This window comes from Natator depressus, chromosome 5 (genome assembly GCF_965152275.1).
Source record: "Natator depressus isolate rNatDep1 chromosome 5, rNatDep2.hap1, whole genome shotgun sequence".
Classification (NCBI taxonomy): Eukaryota; Metazoa; Chordata; order Testudines; family Cheloniidae; genus Natator; species Natator depressus.
Window position 1 is genome coordinate 98,272,727 of NC_134238.1, and position 16,798 is coordinate 98,289,524.

Genomic DNA, 16,798 nt, shown 5'->3' on the forward strand with positions numbered 1-16,798 from the left:
AAGTCAGGTGGAAAAGCAACTGGGAACCTAAGAGGACATTAATCTTGCCATCACAGCTGGGCCAGAACATGAGCTGTTCCTGAAGGTTTCTCCAAGTGGGCACAAGTTACCATGTATAGCCTTGTAGTGCGGAAGTCCTAAGCTTTTTTCATACTGTGGACCACATCTTAACAGAAAGATTGTTTTCTAGATCACCTCCACTTCCATTCATGATTGCCATCAGGAGCAGAGTTGATCAGTGTAATCAATCACCACCCCTGTAGCAACCACAGCAATTGTTTACATGGAAAAGTAATATTGGGAAAGTATTTATTGGGTTTTTGGTTTATTTTAATACAACTTATGGCAGCTAGAAGCAAAGAGGAGAGCCAGCACCATGTTCCCAGCCAGCATTCACTGGAGGCTCACAGACCGTAGAGCCACTGGTATACTCTTTACACCAAATTCCAAAAGCATGGTGGCCCAAGCATGCCCTTAACTGAGAGTCAATCCAGTATTTACAGTTGCATCAGATGACAAGATGTGTATTTTTAAAAAAATGTTGGAATCTTTCACTAAGAACATTTGTTCCAGTTTAAAATATTTTATTTTGTTCTTAAGAGCGCAATCAGGGGGAGAAGTGCGAGGGAAGATGACAGACTTAGGCGATATTACAGCTGGTCCCTGAGCCTTAAGGGAAGCACTTCTCTCTGGCTATGTCTACACTACGAACCTTACAGCAGCAGCGGTACACGGTCTCCCGCGTACCTGCTCTATGCCAGCGCGAGAGTTCTCTCCCGCCAGCATAATTAAGCCATCACTAATGAGTGGTGGTAGCTGTATGTTTTTTTTCCCCCCACACCCCTGACTGACAAAAGTTTTGCCAACAAAAGTGCTAGTGTAGACAAAGCCTTAATTCCCCTATCTTATTACTGCAACAATATATTTATTGGAGGTTAAAATCCCTTACGGTCGGTGGGAAAATTCCACCCTCAATTGCATTTTCTCTATACTCATGGTTCCCTTTCACAGTATTCCAGGGCAGCAGTACAGTACACGATCAAGTTTCATACCCTGTCTGGTATATTTTTAAATTCCCTTTCAAGACTCCAGTGCAGTAGAGTCGGCAATAAAGTTCAGGGACTTTCAGTTAGAAGAGTTCTCTCCTTTTAGAGTTTGAAATTGACTTTTCTTCATTTTAGCCTTATATGAAGGTTCAGAAGTTACCCCTTAGCCTTAGCATACCTGCACAATGATTCCAAGATCACATAACTGGGCATCAGCATATTTTAGAGTACTAGAAACAGCAGCATGAGAACAATCCGCATGATCAACATGGATATGTAGGTTTCATTAACCTCATGCTATGAAACCAATTAGCTTCTTGTCTGATGTTCCACACCATGAAATAAGTTTTGCGTCTGTTACTGAAAATGGTTGTAGAGCCCACCATATTATTCAACTCCTTTTCCTTTTCCTTTTATTTTCTCTGCACATATCTGAATCACACTTACATGGACTGTTGGCCACTCCCACTCAGATTCATGCATGCTAATATTTCTGAACATTCTGTTGCTACATACTGTCCAACCCATACTTCTGCCTAGTTGCATAATTAAACTGCTCGTTAAATAGCACCATCTGGGCCAAAATCTGCCCTCAGCTATGCATACACAACTCCTACAACTTCAGTTGGATTGCACATCATGCCACTGCACAAAAAGCAGATTTTTGGCCCCTTATGTTTAATGCTTGAGCAACCACTCATCTGCCCTTTCAGAAACAAAGTGATCTGATCAACAGAAATTTTAAAGATTTGCAATAAAAACGAAAAAGATTGCCTTCCTTGAGGTTCAGAGCAATGTACTTTAGAAAATAAATAACTAAATTTTTTATATATATATATATATATACACACACACACACACATATATACACGTGTGTGTGTGTGTGTGTGTATATATACGTGTGTGTGTGTGTGTATACACACACACGTAAACATGGAGACAAAAATATATGACAGATAAAACTTCTAAGGACTTTTGTAGCTTTTCTAGATGAAATATAAAATGTACAAATTTACTTACAATTCAGATGCTTTTTCTACATTAAATTGAAGATAGTTACCACATACAAGACCTTGCTATACTAATGGCAAAATACTTCTATAGAGTGGCACAGTTAAAAGGGTTCTAATCTTATTTATTGGTAGTTAAGATGTTACGAGATTGAGGTATAAACTAGACTTACAATAGGAAATAGTACTAGAGCTGGTAGTATCGTACTGGTAAAAAAGGCACTTTTTAAAATGGGACCTACTGTATTGTACAGGAGGAAAACCACAATGCCAAGAGCCCCTCCTCTTTCAAACTATGGTACAGTCACCGCAAATGAGAAGAGCACTCTGGAATTTTTGAAGTTGTTTCGGTTTGACACACACACGTTCCCCTTCCCTGTTGCACTTCAAAGAGGAGAAAAGGGTCAGAAAAAGCCTAGAAGCCAGCAGGAGGAGCAGAACAGAACTGAAGTGGCATGCCTCTTTCCCCAGTATTCAGAATAACCTCATGACCCCCTGAGGGGGTCCCAACCCCCAGTTTGAGAACCCCTGGTTTATTCTAAGCTGCAAGTTGATTTTAAATTTTTGTCTTAATAATGTATTTTGATAGACACACACAGAATGGGACCAGTTCAGTGTGGGGACAAAGTTGCATTCCACGGAGGCCTGCAGCATTCCACAGTGCACTGAGGGGGTTCCAGGAATAATTATGCCTTTTTGAGTAAAAATTCCTCCCAGACAGATTTCAGAGTGGTAACCGTAGTGCAGTCTGTATCAGCAAAAAGAACGAGGAGTCCTTGTGGCACCTTAGAGACTAACAAATTTGAGCATAAGCTTTCGTGAGCTAAAGCCCATTTCGTCGGATGCATGCAGTGGAAAATACAGGTCTAGATGATGATGATGTCGTCATCAATGTAGCGCAAGTAGAGTAGGGGCGTTAGGGGACGAGAGCTGAGGAAGCGTTGTTCTAAGTCACCCACAAAGTTGTTGGGTACCTGCCTGGCCCCACAGTATGCCAACATCTTTATGGCTGACTCAGAACAATGCTTCTGGGGCGGGGGCCAGGCTGTCTGGGGAGGCACAGCTTTCCCTACCCGGACCTCCATATGGTTTTGCAACCCTGATGTGGCCCTCGGGCCAAAAAGTTTGCCCACCCCTGATCTCGACCCACGGAAAAGAAGCCCTTGAGGAATTCCACCATGATTTCAACAATTTCCATCCACCATCAACCTCAGCCTGGACCAGTCCACACAACAGATCTGCTTCCTAGACACTACAGAGCTAATAAGCGATGGTCACATAACCACCACCCTATACCGGAAACCTACTGACCGCTATACTTACCTATATGCCTCCAGCTTTCATCCAGACCACACCACACCACACAATCCACTGTCTATAGGCAAGCTCTAAAATATAACCACATTTGCTCCAACCCCTCAGACAGAGGAACATGTACAAGATCTCTATCAAGCATTCTTACAACTACAATACCTACCTGCTGAAGTGAAGAAACAGACTGACAGAGCCAGAAAGGTACCCAGAAGTCACCTACTACAGGACAGGCCCAGCAAAGAAAGTAACAGAAAGCCACTAGCTGTCACCTACAGCCCCCAACTAAAATCTCTCCAGCATCATCAAGGATCTAGCACCTATCCTGAAGGACGATTCTTCTAGATAAGATCTTCCTACTGTATTTTCCACTGCATCCATCTGATGAAGTGGGCTTTAGCCCACGAAAGCTTAAGGTCAAATAAATTTGTTAGTCTCTAAAGGTGCCACAAGTACTCCTTGTTCTTTTTGCTGATACAGACTAACACAGCTACCACTCTGAAACCTCTATGGCACCAGACTTCCACACTGAGCATAGGACTGTGCCCAACTGAGCCCTTTAGAAGATCAGTGTGTTCAGTTGGTAGATTAGCAAATTGTGAAAATAGTAATATTAGTGGATGCTACTGTGAAGTCATTTTTCTCAAGTCTTAAGTTTTATCATTGCAAATTGTGACCCACCCAGATATCTTTGACTGGAATCAACAAGTTATGAAGTTTAAGGTTAGCCCTGGTGTCCATGCGCACAAATTTGAAATGGAACTCCCCTTCCTTCACCTCCCCCCATTAAAGCCCCCATGTGTAGGGCTTCAATTTTTCAGGGTTTATTATAATTTCATTTTGGGGGGGGGTCATTTTTAGCAATTGGAGTTTTATGTAGATGTCCAAAAAAATCAATTTTTTTCTCTTTGTATATAGTGTATATCATAATCTCTTTTTTCTAGAGTATCGGGGGTGTGTGTGTTTGTTTATTAGCTAACACCTGAAATCAGAAGCCCTAAAATAACTTGGTTTTCATTCTGGGACGCACTTGTATCCCTTTTCTTTTTTTGGCGGGGGGGGATATATATTGATTTTAAATTTCAAAAAAAGTATGCAGTTTTCTTTATACATGCTTACATTGAAAAGTTTGTGTAGGAGACACATGTTACTTGGATACTCAAATAATAGCAGGCCATGACAAAAGGCTATAGAATAAAGCCACAATATCATACAGGTATTCACAGTCAGCTCTGTACCAATAGTTACTTTCTCCCTAATGAAAATATTCTCAGTCTTGATATATTGCGAGGTGTATTACTACCTCAACACATAGTAAATAGATTTCTGTCTTCTCTACCTCACGCTGAGCTGAAATCCTGTAACTAGCTGACGTGCAAGCAGTTTCTGAATAATACAATAAACAAGACCTTAAATCCTTTCAAATGGGGTATTAAGTCACCACATGATCCTGTGAATGTAATAACTAAGATTTTAATGATATTATGCTGGCTACAGACACAGAGTTTTCTATTTTAAGCTGGATCTGTGGAACTCACCCCTCTATATTTATGCTGCCTAACATTTTATATAGAGGAAATTATTAAATGGTTTCATTTCAACAAGTTTTGTTAGTGACCTTGTGAGCTGGCTGCAAGGTTACAGAAAAGATGGTCTTCATAAAAAAAAAGAAAAAATTACGGTTGACAAATTTAGATTCTATAGTTGTCGGAGGAGGCATTGCTTGTTGCTAAATTATTTCCATGAGAATTTGAAGGCTGCTGTTACCTGCAGCCATGTAAATTAATGGGAAAACTCCCATTGATATAATGGTAAAAGATTGGCCCTGGGCACAGGACACTACACAATAAAATATTTCAGATAACTATGAAGATAAAGCATTTAAAACAGTAAAAGACCCAGATCTGGACTGTAGCCATTGTCAAAAGGCCACGTGCTCCCCTTACTATGTAAAGGGGACATTGACATAGCAGAAGTTCTGCACAAAGACTGAAGGGAGAACTGAAGGAGAAGAGATGAGTAGGGCATTGGAATAGGTTCGATTTCATTTTACTTAGATTGCCTATAGACAATCTGTTTTGTGCAACAGTGATACATGTTAACAGGAGATCACCATAAGCAAATAAGTGAGATAAATGGTAGAAGAATCATAGAAGATGCTGAATTCAATCTTTTTACCTTTTTAAAAAGAAAAAAGGAAAAACAGTTCAATAGCTTAAATAAGCCCCAAGATCCAACCGAATCTCTTAGTGGGTTGCTCCCCTCCTTCTACGCTCTGCCAGTGACAACAGGTTTTCTAATCCATTCAGCCATTTCTCCCATAAACATCTCTTCCCCTTCCCCCCATACCCGTAAATGGTCACAAATGAATCAAATTCCATCCCTACTCTGGTCCACTGTGGGTATGTCTACACTGCAAAGAAAAACCCGCAGCACCAAGCTTCAGAGACCAGGTCAACAGACTGGGGCTCATCTGTCTTGGGCTGCAGGGCTAAAAATAGCAGTGTAGACATTCAGGCTCAGGCTGTAGTCCAGGCACTGAGGCCCTCCCCCTGACTCGCTGGGTTTCAAAGGCTGGCTCCATCCCAAGCCAGAACATCTACATTGTTATTTTTAAGCCTTGCAGCCTGAATCAATTGACCCAGGCTCTGTGACCTGGTGCCACAGGATTTTCTTTGCAGTGTAGAAATACCTTAAGTCAGTATTCTTTCTTCATTTAATTTGTGGCTCAGATTTTCTGCAATGTCCCAAATAAGCAATCATGGTACCCACTGCTACATTATACACACACACTAAATAAAGATGAGGGACCTTAATTGAGCCACCAAGATGAGCACATGCCTGAACAGAGTAACTGCACAACATTGATATAATTATCGCCCTTATTCACTCAGTCCCCTTCCTTTTGTGTCACTCAGTTTTAGACATGACAAAATGAGTGAGATTATAAACTCACCGGGGAAAGGACATGTCTTCCTGCTCACCTGTGTAGCACCTAGCATGCTAGCGTGTGATACAAAATAACTACTCTCTCTGTGCCTCTGGTCCTCATATATACAGAGAGAAAATACTTTTTTCCACCCCTTGTCTGCCTTGTCTATTTAGACACTGAACTCTTCAGGACAGGGATTTACTATGTCTATACACAGCATCTAGCATAGTGGGCCCAAGGTCTTGGTTAGGACCTTTAAGTGCTGTAATACTATTATTAAATACTAATAACCATCTTGCTCTTTATTAGTGCAATAAGGAATGGTAGGGATATTTAAGTGCCCAAAATTGGGCCTTTCCATCATTCACGGTTTCTTGCCCAAGGGCAAGACCATTTATAGAGAAATTGTCAGTGATTTGTTCTGTCCTGCAGCCATGGTTCCTGTAAGGAGACTTCCAGTGGCCCATCCCTTCTACCACGGCCTGTGCAGAAAGCTGCTGTTGCCCCACTCCCCTGTCTTGCTGCTTGTGGGGATTTAGCCAAATGGGCTGATTCTGTATCCCATAACACCCCTGTCCTGTATGCCACAAGCAACCCATCCTTCTCTCCTGCTCCCTGCCTGCTTGGTGCTAGTAGCCTGCTTCCCCTGGCTGTTGTAGTACTGTTTTGTTTACATTTGCTACTCTTATCTCCACAATTCAAGTCCCAGAGTTCCAACTGGTTTATAATAATTCATTACACTATTCAACTATATTCAGTACATCTTCCTTTAGAAACCCTGGTGTCTATTAAATTAGACTCCCCACTGCAGTTTCACATTGGAGGACAGTTTCTGTTAAACTACTTCCCCCTCTGGGGCTCACATGATACAGATACAACTCCTAAATGAGAGAAGTCCCTAACTTAAGGATGATTTACATGAAGGTACATGGTATATAATTTTTAATGGTCAGTGTAATTCATTTAAATAATATCACCACTGCACTATGATAAATCTGAAAAAGGGACTAAAGGTAAAAGGCAGTCTTTTTGCAGGCAGGACTCCCACTAATTTTAATGAAATACTAGAAATTTCCTTTTTTTTTTAAAACTCAAAATGATTCGAGTCAGCTTTGAGTCACGTTCATGCTCTAGGAATTTTTGACTACAAGGAAGCATTTGTTCTTCAGTCATACATACTTATCATAAGTAACAATCTACACACATGAGCTTTTCCAATCCCATGCAAATACCTTTCCCATTCTCATGAAATAAAAACAGCCTTGACAGATTTCTATGAATCTTAAGCCAAACCACTTAAGGTTAGCGCATGTTGCATAGTGATATTTCCTCTCCTAGTCACATTTTGAAAGATGTTAAAGCAGTGATAATTTTATTTTTATTATTGTGGGTTAGGTACTGGCTGCATCCAGTAAACTTTACATTCACTGCTGCTGCTAAGACCACATCCAGCTCTGGGTGGGTGCAGAGCCATTGATACAGCCCCCGTTTTAATTGTTCTTTTCTGGGGAGTTTTTGTGGTAAATTTCCTGACTTCGCTGGTCATTTTTGAAGCAGTCACACTTTTGACATTTTTCGTCTCATGTCACTGTTGTAACATAACTACTCAAAAATAAATCCCTCATTTTTAAAAGGGCTGAGCTGCATAAGCCTACTGTTTCACCACCATTTGTAACTATGAGTCGCTGCATTCTAGTATACCCAATTTCGGAATGTGCTCTCACTACCAGCAAGGACATCCACCTGTTTGTGGTACTCCTGGATCTGGGACTGCAGTCCCTCATAAACCCCTTTCTCTGACCTTGGGACTGCTGGGTAGGTGGACACTAGTAGTTGGCTTTTCCTCTCCGGATTACAAGGTCACCTTTCAGAGTAACAGCCGTGTTAGTCTGTATTTGCAAAAAGAAAAGGAGTACTTGTGGCACCTTAGAGACTAACCAATTTATTTGAGCATAAGCTTTCGTGAGCTACAGCTCACTTCATCGGATGCACCCGATGAAGTGAGCTGTAGCTCACGAAAGCTTATGCTCAAATAAATTGGTTAGTCTCTAAGGTGCCACAAGTACTCCTTTTCTTTTTAAGGTCACCTTTGTTTTTATTGCTGCACATCTGCCATGTTGGCAGCCAATGTGACTTCCAGACCAAACCTAATTCTAATTGCAATAAAACAGTCTATCGCTTAAGAGTAGGAAGAAAGAAAACATTTACTCTTATCTTATAGATGCAGTTATGGGAAGCTACAGGGACTGGTGGGTCAGGAAAGGTACAAAAGTTTAGTGGCAGAGATATAGGGGCAGTTACAAAGGTTAAAGGTCAGCAGTAGTAAGAGGCTGTCTGTCCTCTCCTCATCTCAGAAAGCCATTAGTTACACAGTTCTATTCCCTGTTCTTGATCCATCCCTCTTTCCTGCCCCTTAGAATAACATCTCAACAGAACTCAATGAAAACAATGGTGGTTACTCTTTACAATGACTAATATTTTTAATTTAATTGCACTGCAACTTCCTTTCCTTGTAATTCCTAAGTCACAACAATTGCAACATTGTTCTCCTTTTCATATCAATTTCACTTTCTGATATGCTGTGCTGTTCAAAAGGGGGTTGGGAAATAGATTTCTTGTAACTGTTTTATGAATGATTGTGATCACTGCTGGGCAGCTCGGCAGGAAATTCAATTAAAATCACTTTTTTTCTAGCTTAAAAGTTACTAAAAAATTTTTCCTCTCCAGCTTTAACCAGAGCATCCTGTATACTGTTAAGCTCGGTAAAAGAGCATCTGAGATATCTGTTCATTTTTGCCACTGTTTGAAAATGTCTAAGCTTAGACGTTTTCAAAGAGTGTTTGTTGATTCTGGGTGCCCAATTTGAGAAAACCTGGGCCTCACTTTCGGAAATGCTGAGCACCCATAATTCCAAGTGACGTCCTTGAGAGCTGAGGGTGCCAATACACTTAAAGAAAACAAGCACTCAGTCAGAGGTCACTTGTGAGAACGCTGACCTTAATTTTAATATTCTAGGCTAGATTTATTTACATCAACCATTCAGTGTTGCAGATAAACAGAGAGGGCCAGGTTCACATTGGCTTCTATACCAGCTTCCACCTGTGTATCCCTTCTCTGCCCCGCTAGGGACCTGCAGTTGACTAGCACAGCCCAAGATGTGGTGGGTGATAGCAGGGGAGAGGGGACATAGCTATGGCAACTAAAGGATGCGGTAATTTAGTGCATTCAAACCCTCAGCAGGGTTTGTATCGTATCTGTGGTGGAAATTAAAGCCCTCACTCAACACCTTTCTTCACTTGGGTGCATTCCCCCCCAGGGGTGCAGTGACCCATGCTGGCAAAGGGAATACATAAATTACGGCCACATTGAACCTGACCCACTCTGTTTAAGTGCAACATTGAATGGGTTATGTAAAGCATTTGTTATAAAATGCAAAGTAGAAGGAACTGAAGATAGATAAAGCTGAGGTGCAAAGTCTGATTTTAGGGTAAAGGTTGTCAGTAAATACATAATCTAGGTATTAGTAAACTCACTGCAACTTCCAGAACAGAGGCAATAAATTCTTTCCACATTTGCTTTGACTTCAGCCTTGCCTTTATTACTATTATACATACTCCAACATGGGCCAGTGGATTCCCCATCATAGTGGCAAGTGACAGAAGATTCCTGAAATCTGGTTTACCCTTCACTGGGGAGCAGATCTGGGAGCTGCTCTGCGGCTGGGAACATGCAGAAGTTCCATGCCCTAATCAGGGCCTTAGGCCTCCTCTGTTGCCTTTTGCAACTTGCACAAGAACCACAGCCGAGGCTACAGAATCCTTTGAGGCAATCAGCAGAGATTGTAAACCCTAATGGATATTTCAAGCAAGTGGCGACCTCCTCAGGCACCCAGCAGATTGTGAGAGGTACCCAGCAGAAGTTTGAGGGCTTGTCTACACTACTCGTCGGATCGGCAGGCAGTGATCAATCCAGCAGGGGTAGATTTAACGCGTCTAGTATAGTGAAGACACCGCAGTAAGTAGATCTAAGTATGTCGACTTCAGCTACACTATTCATGCAGCTGAAGTTACGTATCTTAGATCGACCCTGGACGGTAGTGTAGTCAAGCCCCGAATCTAGGGCACTCTGCTATGGAGGGTTATGTCTACACTGCAGCTGGGATCATGCCTCCCAACCTGGGCAGACAGACTTGCCAGTTTTGCTCAAGCTAGCGCACAAACAGCAGCACTGTGGCTGTTGGGGCATGGACAGTAGCGCAGGTTAGCTGCCTGAGTAGAAGCCCACCTGACTCACTGGGTCAGTATTTGGATGGCTAGCCTGTGCCCCTGCACCTGTTGGAACATCCACACCGCGAATTTTGGCACATTAGCTTGAGAAGAGCTTGTGTGTGTCCATCAACCCGAGCTGGGAGGCACGCTTCTACCCGCAGAGCGGACATACCCTAAGCTCTTTTGATAAATGTTTCATACCTATTTGGCTCACAGAGCTTTCAGGCCCCAAATGGTGTGTCTGAAGCTTTTAGTTTCCCTGAAATCATATCATCTGGTTTACAGAGCATACAGAATCCATTGGCCATATCTGCATAGTTTGGGATCTTGAACTAAAGTTATTCAATTTCTTCAGTTTAAAAACTGTGTTGGGTGTATCTTGAAGATTCTGTATTTCTTTAGCCGAACTATTTGATTAGAGAGATTACAAACCCTCAGGATATATCTAGAATATTTATAAACTCAGCAAAACCAATCAAGAAGTTTATAAATTCAGCCAAAACTTAAAAATAGGTCCCAGAGATTCAAATGTTTGTGGTGAATAACTCCAAAATGAACAAGCTGTCGAAAAGCTACGTCTGTCAAACAAAAAAATTGTGATTTATCAGAAGATTAAAAATAGTCACAATTAATCAGTTTTAATCAAACTGTTAAACAGAATACCAATTTAAATTTATTATAAATATTTGTGGATGTTCAAATATATTGATTTCAATTACAATACAGAATACAAAGTGCACAGTGCTCACTATTTATTACAAATATTTGCACTGTAAAAAGTTAAATAGTATTTTTCAATTCACCTCATTCAAGTTCTGTAGTGCAATCTCTATCAGGAAAGTGCAGCTTACAAATGTAGTTTTTTTTGTTTGTTTTTTAAACATAACTGCACTCCAAAACAAAACAACGTAAAACTTTAGAACCTACAAGTCCACTTAGTCTTACTTCTTGTTAAACCAACCGCTAAGACAAACAAGTTTGTTTACATTTACAGGAGATAATGCTGCCCACTTCTTACTTACAATAAAATTATAGTATTTTGTGATTAGTTACTATGTACTTTAGTTTCTATGTTTATTTTGTGATTCTTTTCCATAGCTACCTGTCAACAGGAGTCATTCATATTACTTGCTCTTTAAGGAATATATATATATTCCAACACACACATAGTTAAAATGTATTGGAAAATACAGAAGGACCAAGATTATTAAAATCTATTTCTCTCTGGACATGGAAAATGGAATATACTACTAAGGCTCATATTTATACCACTTCTTTTTATCTTATGGGTCACTGGATTTTACATCACAAGTAGAAATTTTCCATGTATCATATTCCTTTTTTGTATGTATTTTATAAATGTGACTAAACCTCTGCAAACATTATAGTCACTGCCTATTACTCTGAGAGATGAATACACACAGGAAATAAGCTATTAAGAAGCAAAATACAATATCAAAGGCACAAGCCACATGTGTGTGTCTTATAAATAATTTTGCTTTTTAAATATTAGGTGCCAAATTCAGCCCTTCTGTAAAGCGGGTGCAACTCCATCGACTTCAGTAGAGTTGCACCAGAACTGAATGTGGCCATAATGGTTTGGTTTTATTTTTGTCATCTAAACATTACTAAATCTTTAAATGTTACAGTATGTATTTGCAAGGAGTCTGTCTGCTGGGTTAGACTCCTAAAAAGCCATTTCAGGTCCAGATTCAGCAAAGCACTTAAGCACATGCTTATGTACTTTACTTAATCAGCACTTTAGTAAAGTACTATAAATTGTTAGTACTGGGGCAGAGGCCCTCCAGTTAGAGAGAGAGTTGTGATGTTGAGGGTGGGGGTGTTACTCTGGGAGATGATAGCTTTAAAATCCTACTGAGGCTCAAGAGGAGCCCAGCCAAACATGGCCGGCCGGGATTGTCATTGAATTAGCACATCTCTGGGCCAGGACTGCCCACTTTTGAAGTTATGCCACCAGCTCTGGGCCTGTGATGGAACAGGGGTTGCAAGTAGCTTGCACTGCTGCACTCTAGCTCTAGGTAGACTTACTCCTGTGAACTGTCACCACCCTGGAGCAAATCTGGCCTGTTGACAATACTAAGAGGAAAAAGCATGAACTCTTACCAGTCCAAAAACAGAAGATTCTGACCTCCAAATTCCAGGAACTTATGCAACTACAACCTCAAGCACCCTTTGACAATGCATTCCTTAAATTAATATGAAGAAGAATTCCCTGCAGAATAACCAGTGTGTTAGGTAGTCCGTGTAAAGATTCTAAATCACAGAAATACTTGGTCATCTCTGTACTTTTCCTAGCTAAGAACATATTGACAGCAACAATTTAAAAATCAGCTCTCAGTTCTTCCTTAAATAAACAAACAAATAAATACAATCTGCTGATGTCCCAATGCCTCCTTTTATCTCTACTGCTCCACTGGAGATTTGAGAGGTCATGACTGGTGTCATTTTGCACTAGGATAACATAAGTGAGTTGCCAGCAAAACTGGATCAATCTGATATTGTATGTATACTTCATTAAAAAAAATAGCTCTAGAATATACACCTGTCAATCTCTGGGCACATTTCCTATCATTAAAAATTAGCTGCAAAGAACTGCAAGAGGCAGCCACAAAGCATTGTGGAATTGGGGCTGTGGCAAGAACCTGTGGCTGTTTTTGGGATTGGGGTGGGGACAGAGAAAGATTAGGAACTTCTAAGCTACGGGCATGAGTCTAGACAGAATAGGTACAGCAAAAGAAACAAGTGAGTTGTTGCCACTAGAGGTTAAACTCCTCATGGAAGAAGTGAACAAGTACTAATTTCATAAACTAAAGTATTCTCTTTCTACCTACAGTACCTCTGCATTGGCAGTACTATATTCTCTTAGTTTACTGGAGCAGTGAACCCAGCCTCTTTCTGTACCCCTGTCTCAAACACCCATCAGTATTCAATCCTTGAGGGATGCGGACACAAACAACAAAAAGTTACCTCTATAAACCGACCTCAGAAATATAACTGCCTGTTGCTTCTGAGGAAAGAAAAGGGTCTGGAATTTTAAAGCCACCCACATACTGTGAGTGTGGCTGCCAAGGAAAGGAAGAATTAAAATTGAATGTTTAAAAATCCTCCTGGACTTTACTAACAGTGTTATAGCAAAACTGAAAACGTGGAAAAATCATCATTTATTATTGGTATTGCAGGAACTCTTACAGGCCAGAACTCAATTGTATTATGCACTGTACAAACACAAAGGGAGGGACCGTCCCTGATGTACAGAACAGTGTTAGTAACCCAAAAGGAGAAAACTGAATCCAGTAGCCAAGAATTTGTTCACTATAAGGATATTGACTTTTTTCTACATTAAATTTATATTTTATTTTTAATTTTAAAAAGCTTATTGTGGGTACCATCATTGCCATTAAGACTCTCATTTAATGTCACCCATACAGAAAATCGAGAGGAAGCAGCAGCAAGAAAGGTACCATATGTTGATGTAGCACCTAAACAACAGTCTCTGTTGCACTGTGCTACAAATACTGTGTTAATCTCTATAGCCGTTATTGTAAGAAAGAATTAAAGGCATTAAGTTATCTATTAAACAAAATTACCTTAAAACCCATACAAAACAAAAACCACACCTTTGGCAAAAAATAAGGAGGGTTAATTTGTAGTCAAGAGACACAGTACAAACATTTGAAGCTTTTGAGAACTTACTGTACTAGATTCTCGGACAATAGTGTTTTTAGCAACAGAGATATCTCTGTTGCTAGGAGCCAAGAATTTCCCATGCTATAGCAAGGTGTGTATTTAAAAAGAGACGTTAATATTGAGTAGTCACACTGACTGGGTATAGGAACTTGGTATACTTTTACAAAAGAGAAAGGACTCAGAAGTGAACAATGGCATTTCTCGTTTGTTTTGCTTCTTTTGCCTATTCTGATGAATGTTTGACTTATAGCAACTACAAAGTTGAGGGAGAGGGAGATTTGTTTTCTTCTACTTTGAAGGCTCCACATTAGGAATGCTCAAGTATTAAACTTTCATGCACACAAGAAATGGAGAAATGTCCAAGAAAATACATTCTAGAGACTAAAAAAAGACAAAGCTGTAGAATGTTTTCTTTTACACCAGTTTAGTACAATATATCCAATCTTACAAAAGGAAGAAAGCGAGGAGTCTGGTGGCACCTTAAAGACTAACAGATTTATTAGGGCATAACTTTTCGTGGGTAAAAAACCCACTTGGTTTTTTACCCATGAAAGCTTATGCCCCAATAAATCTGTTAGTCTTTAAGGTGCCACTGGACTCCTTGTTTTTGTGGATACAGACTAACACGGCTACCCCTCCGATACTTGTTACAAAAGGAAGATTACTGGTCACATTTACCTTTTTATATGTTTTCTCCTCATTTTGTTTTCCAGCAGGGGCATCTCCATTTTCAGTAACAGATGACATCTGAGAGATAGAAAACAGATTTTTTTAAAACCAAAAATACTAATTTGTTATCCCCTACTTGCTAAATTTAGATTTTTAGAGAGGACAGTAGTAAGTTAATAAATTGTGTAAAGACTCCTCAAAAAATTGTTTAGGGTTTCTTTGGCCTCTCACTTAAATCGGTATTCAAAGGAGCCCAAGATTGCCCTGACCTTTCCTGCTGACATCCCGCACTACTAACTCATGCCAAATTTGCCATCCACTCAAATATAAATATAAAAAATATAAATATAAATATAAATATGTTTTTTGCAACTTTCATCCCTGTTTCTAATCTCTCTAGGTCCTTCTGTATTATTTCTTTCCTTACTAATATCTGTAACTCTTTCCTAGTTAGTATCATCAGTAACATTCGGTTTACCCCCTCTTCCAGATTATTAAAGAAATGTTAGATGAATCCAGACCTAGCAGCATGACCAAGTGCAGTATTGCACTAGATATCTGATAAGTGATCACCTGTCACCACCCTTTGGTTATGGACCTTCAGCAACTTTCAAACCCACCAGTCAGTTTTCATATTCAAGCCAACTTGAACAAACTTTTTGGGGGGCTAAATTTAGTTAGATTGTAAGCTTTTTGGGGCAGGGACTGTCTTTTTGTTCTGGTTTTGTACAGCACCTAGTACAACAGGGGCTCCCAGGCAGGACCATAATGCAGATAACAAACAGTAAATAAGATTTGGAGAACAAGACTGACCGGACATACTATCAGATTTTTACTGGAATCCAATTAAATGACACCTTCTGCATTCTCATCTTCCCCTCCTTTAGACCCTCAACACAATCATCTGAAAGATGGATTCCTTTTTCCCCTCTAACACAAATACATGTAGCTGCCTTTGTTTCTTGTAGTTAGGTCATTTTATAAATTCAATGGGGAGACTAAGGGCTTGTCTACACTGGCATTTTACAGCGCTGCAACTTTCTCGCTCAGTGTTGTGAAAAAACACCCCCCTGAGCGCAGCAAGTTTCAGCGCTGTAAAGCTCAAGTGTAAACAGTGCACCAGTGCTGGGAGCATGGTAGCTACGCTTCTTGTGGAGGTGGGTTTTTTAGAGCACTGGGAGAGCTCTCTCCCAGCACTCTGCTGTGACTACTCTGCCGTGGCAGCGCTTTAGCATTGCCAGTGTAGACTGGCCCTAAGTTAATGTCACCATTTGAGACCAGCACATTCTCAGACCTAGCAGCATTTAAGAGCTAGACCCTCCATCATTCTCCAACATTATACTCCAAGCATGTTGTACAAGACTACATATGTAGAAGTCAAAGTTTGACTTCACAACAGATTCTGCAAGACAAGCTTGATGTATGCAATAACTAGTGTAAACCACGAGGATTGGGATCTAGATTTGTGATGGCACACCCTGCTTGCCCAAAAGACCCAAGACCTGTGGCTAAGTTGACACATTGTGCGCCCAAAGTTGCAAGGTGATGTTTGACATTGTACCTGCTAATTGCAGTAAAGCAACACTAGTTCAAGAATAAATCACATTCCCCCACCGGCCAAGTTATAGATCACCTGCAAGTGTAGATGCCAAGGAAAGGAAGAATTAAAATGGCAAGTTTTAAATCCTGATACACTTTATCAGTATTACATACTAGTGTTATAATGAATATATACATACCTTTCTGAACTAAACTGCAAGTCATCTGGAGCTGAGAGTGACCGTCAACCCATTCATCGATGCTGTCAATTTTTCCAGGTCCCTATTAACACAAAAATCATTCAGCATTATGTAA

At 40.3% G+C, this 16,798-nt stretch overlaps 1 protein-coding gene across 3 annotated transcripts in view; it reads right to left on the reverse strand.

The window, feature by feature from the left end:
* The window catches only part of PIP5K1B (phosphatidylinositol-4-phosphate 5-kinase type 1 beta), a 185,406-nt gene that overhangs the window by 93,246 nt on the left and 75,362 nt on the right, over positions 1 to 16,798 (reverse strand). For all 3 annotated transcript variants that reach the window (XM_074953282.1, XM_074953283.1, XM_074953281.1), the window contains 2 exons: positions 16,684 to 16,765; positions 14,954 to 15,022 (listed from right to left, as the gene is read on the reverse strand). In XM_074953282.1, the coding sequence (XP_074809383.1) occupies positions 14,954 to 15,022 (69 nt within the window). In that variant the 5' untranslated portion in view covers positions 16,684 to 16,765. The remainder of the gene's footprint in view (positions 1 to 14,953; positions 15,023 to 16,683; positions 16,766 to 16,798) is intronic.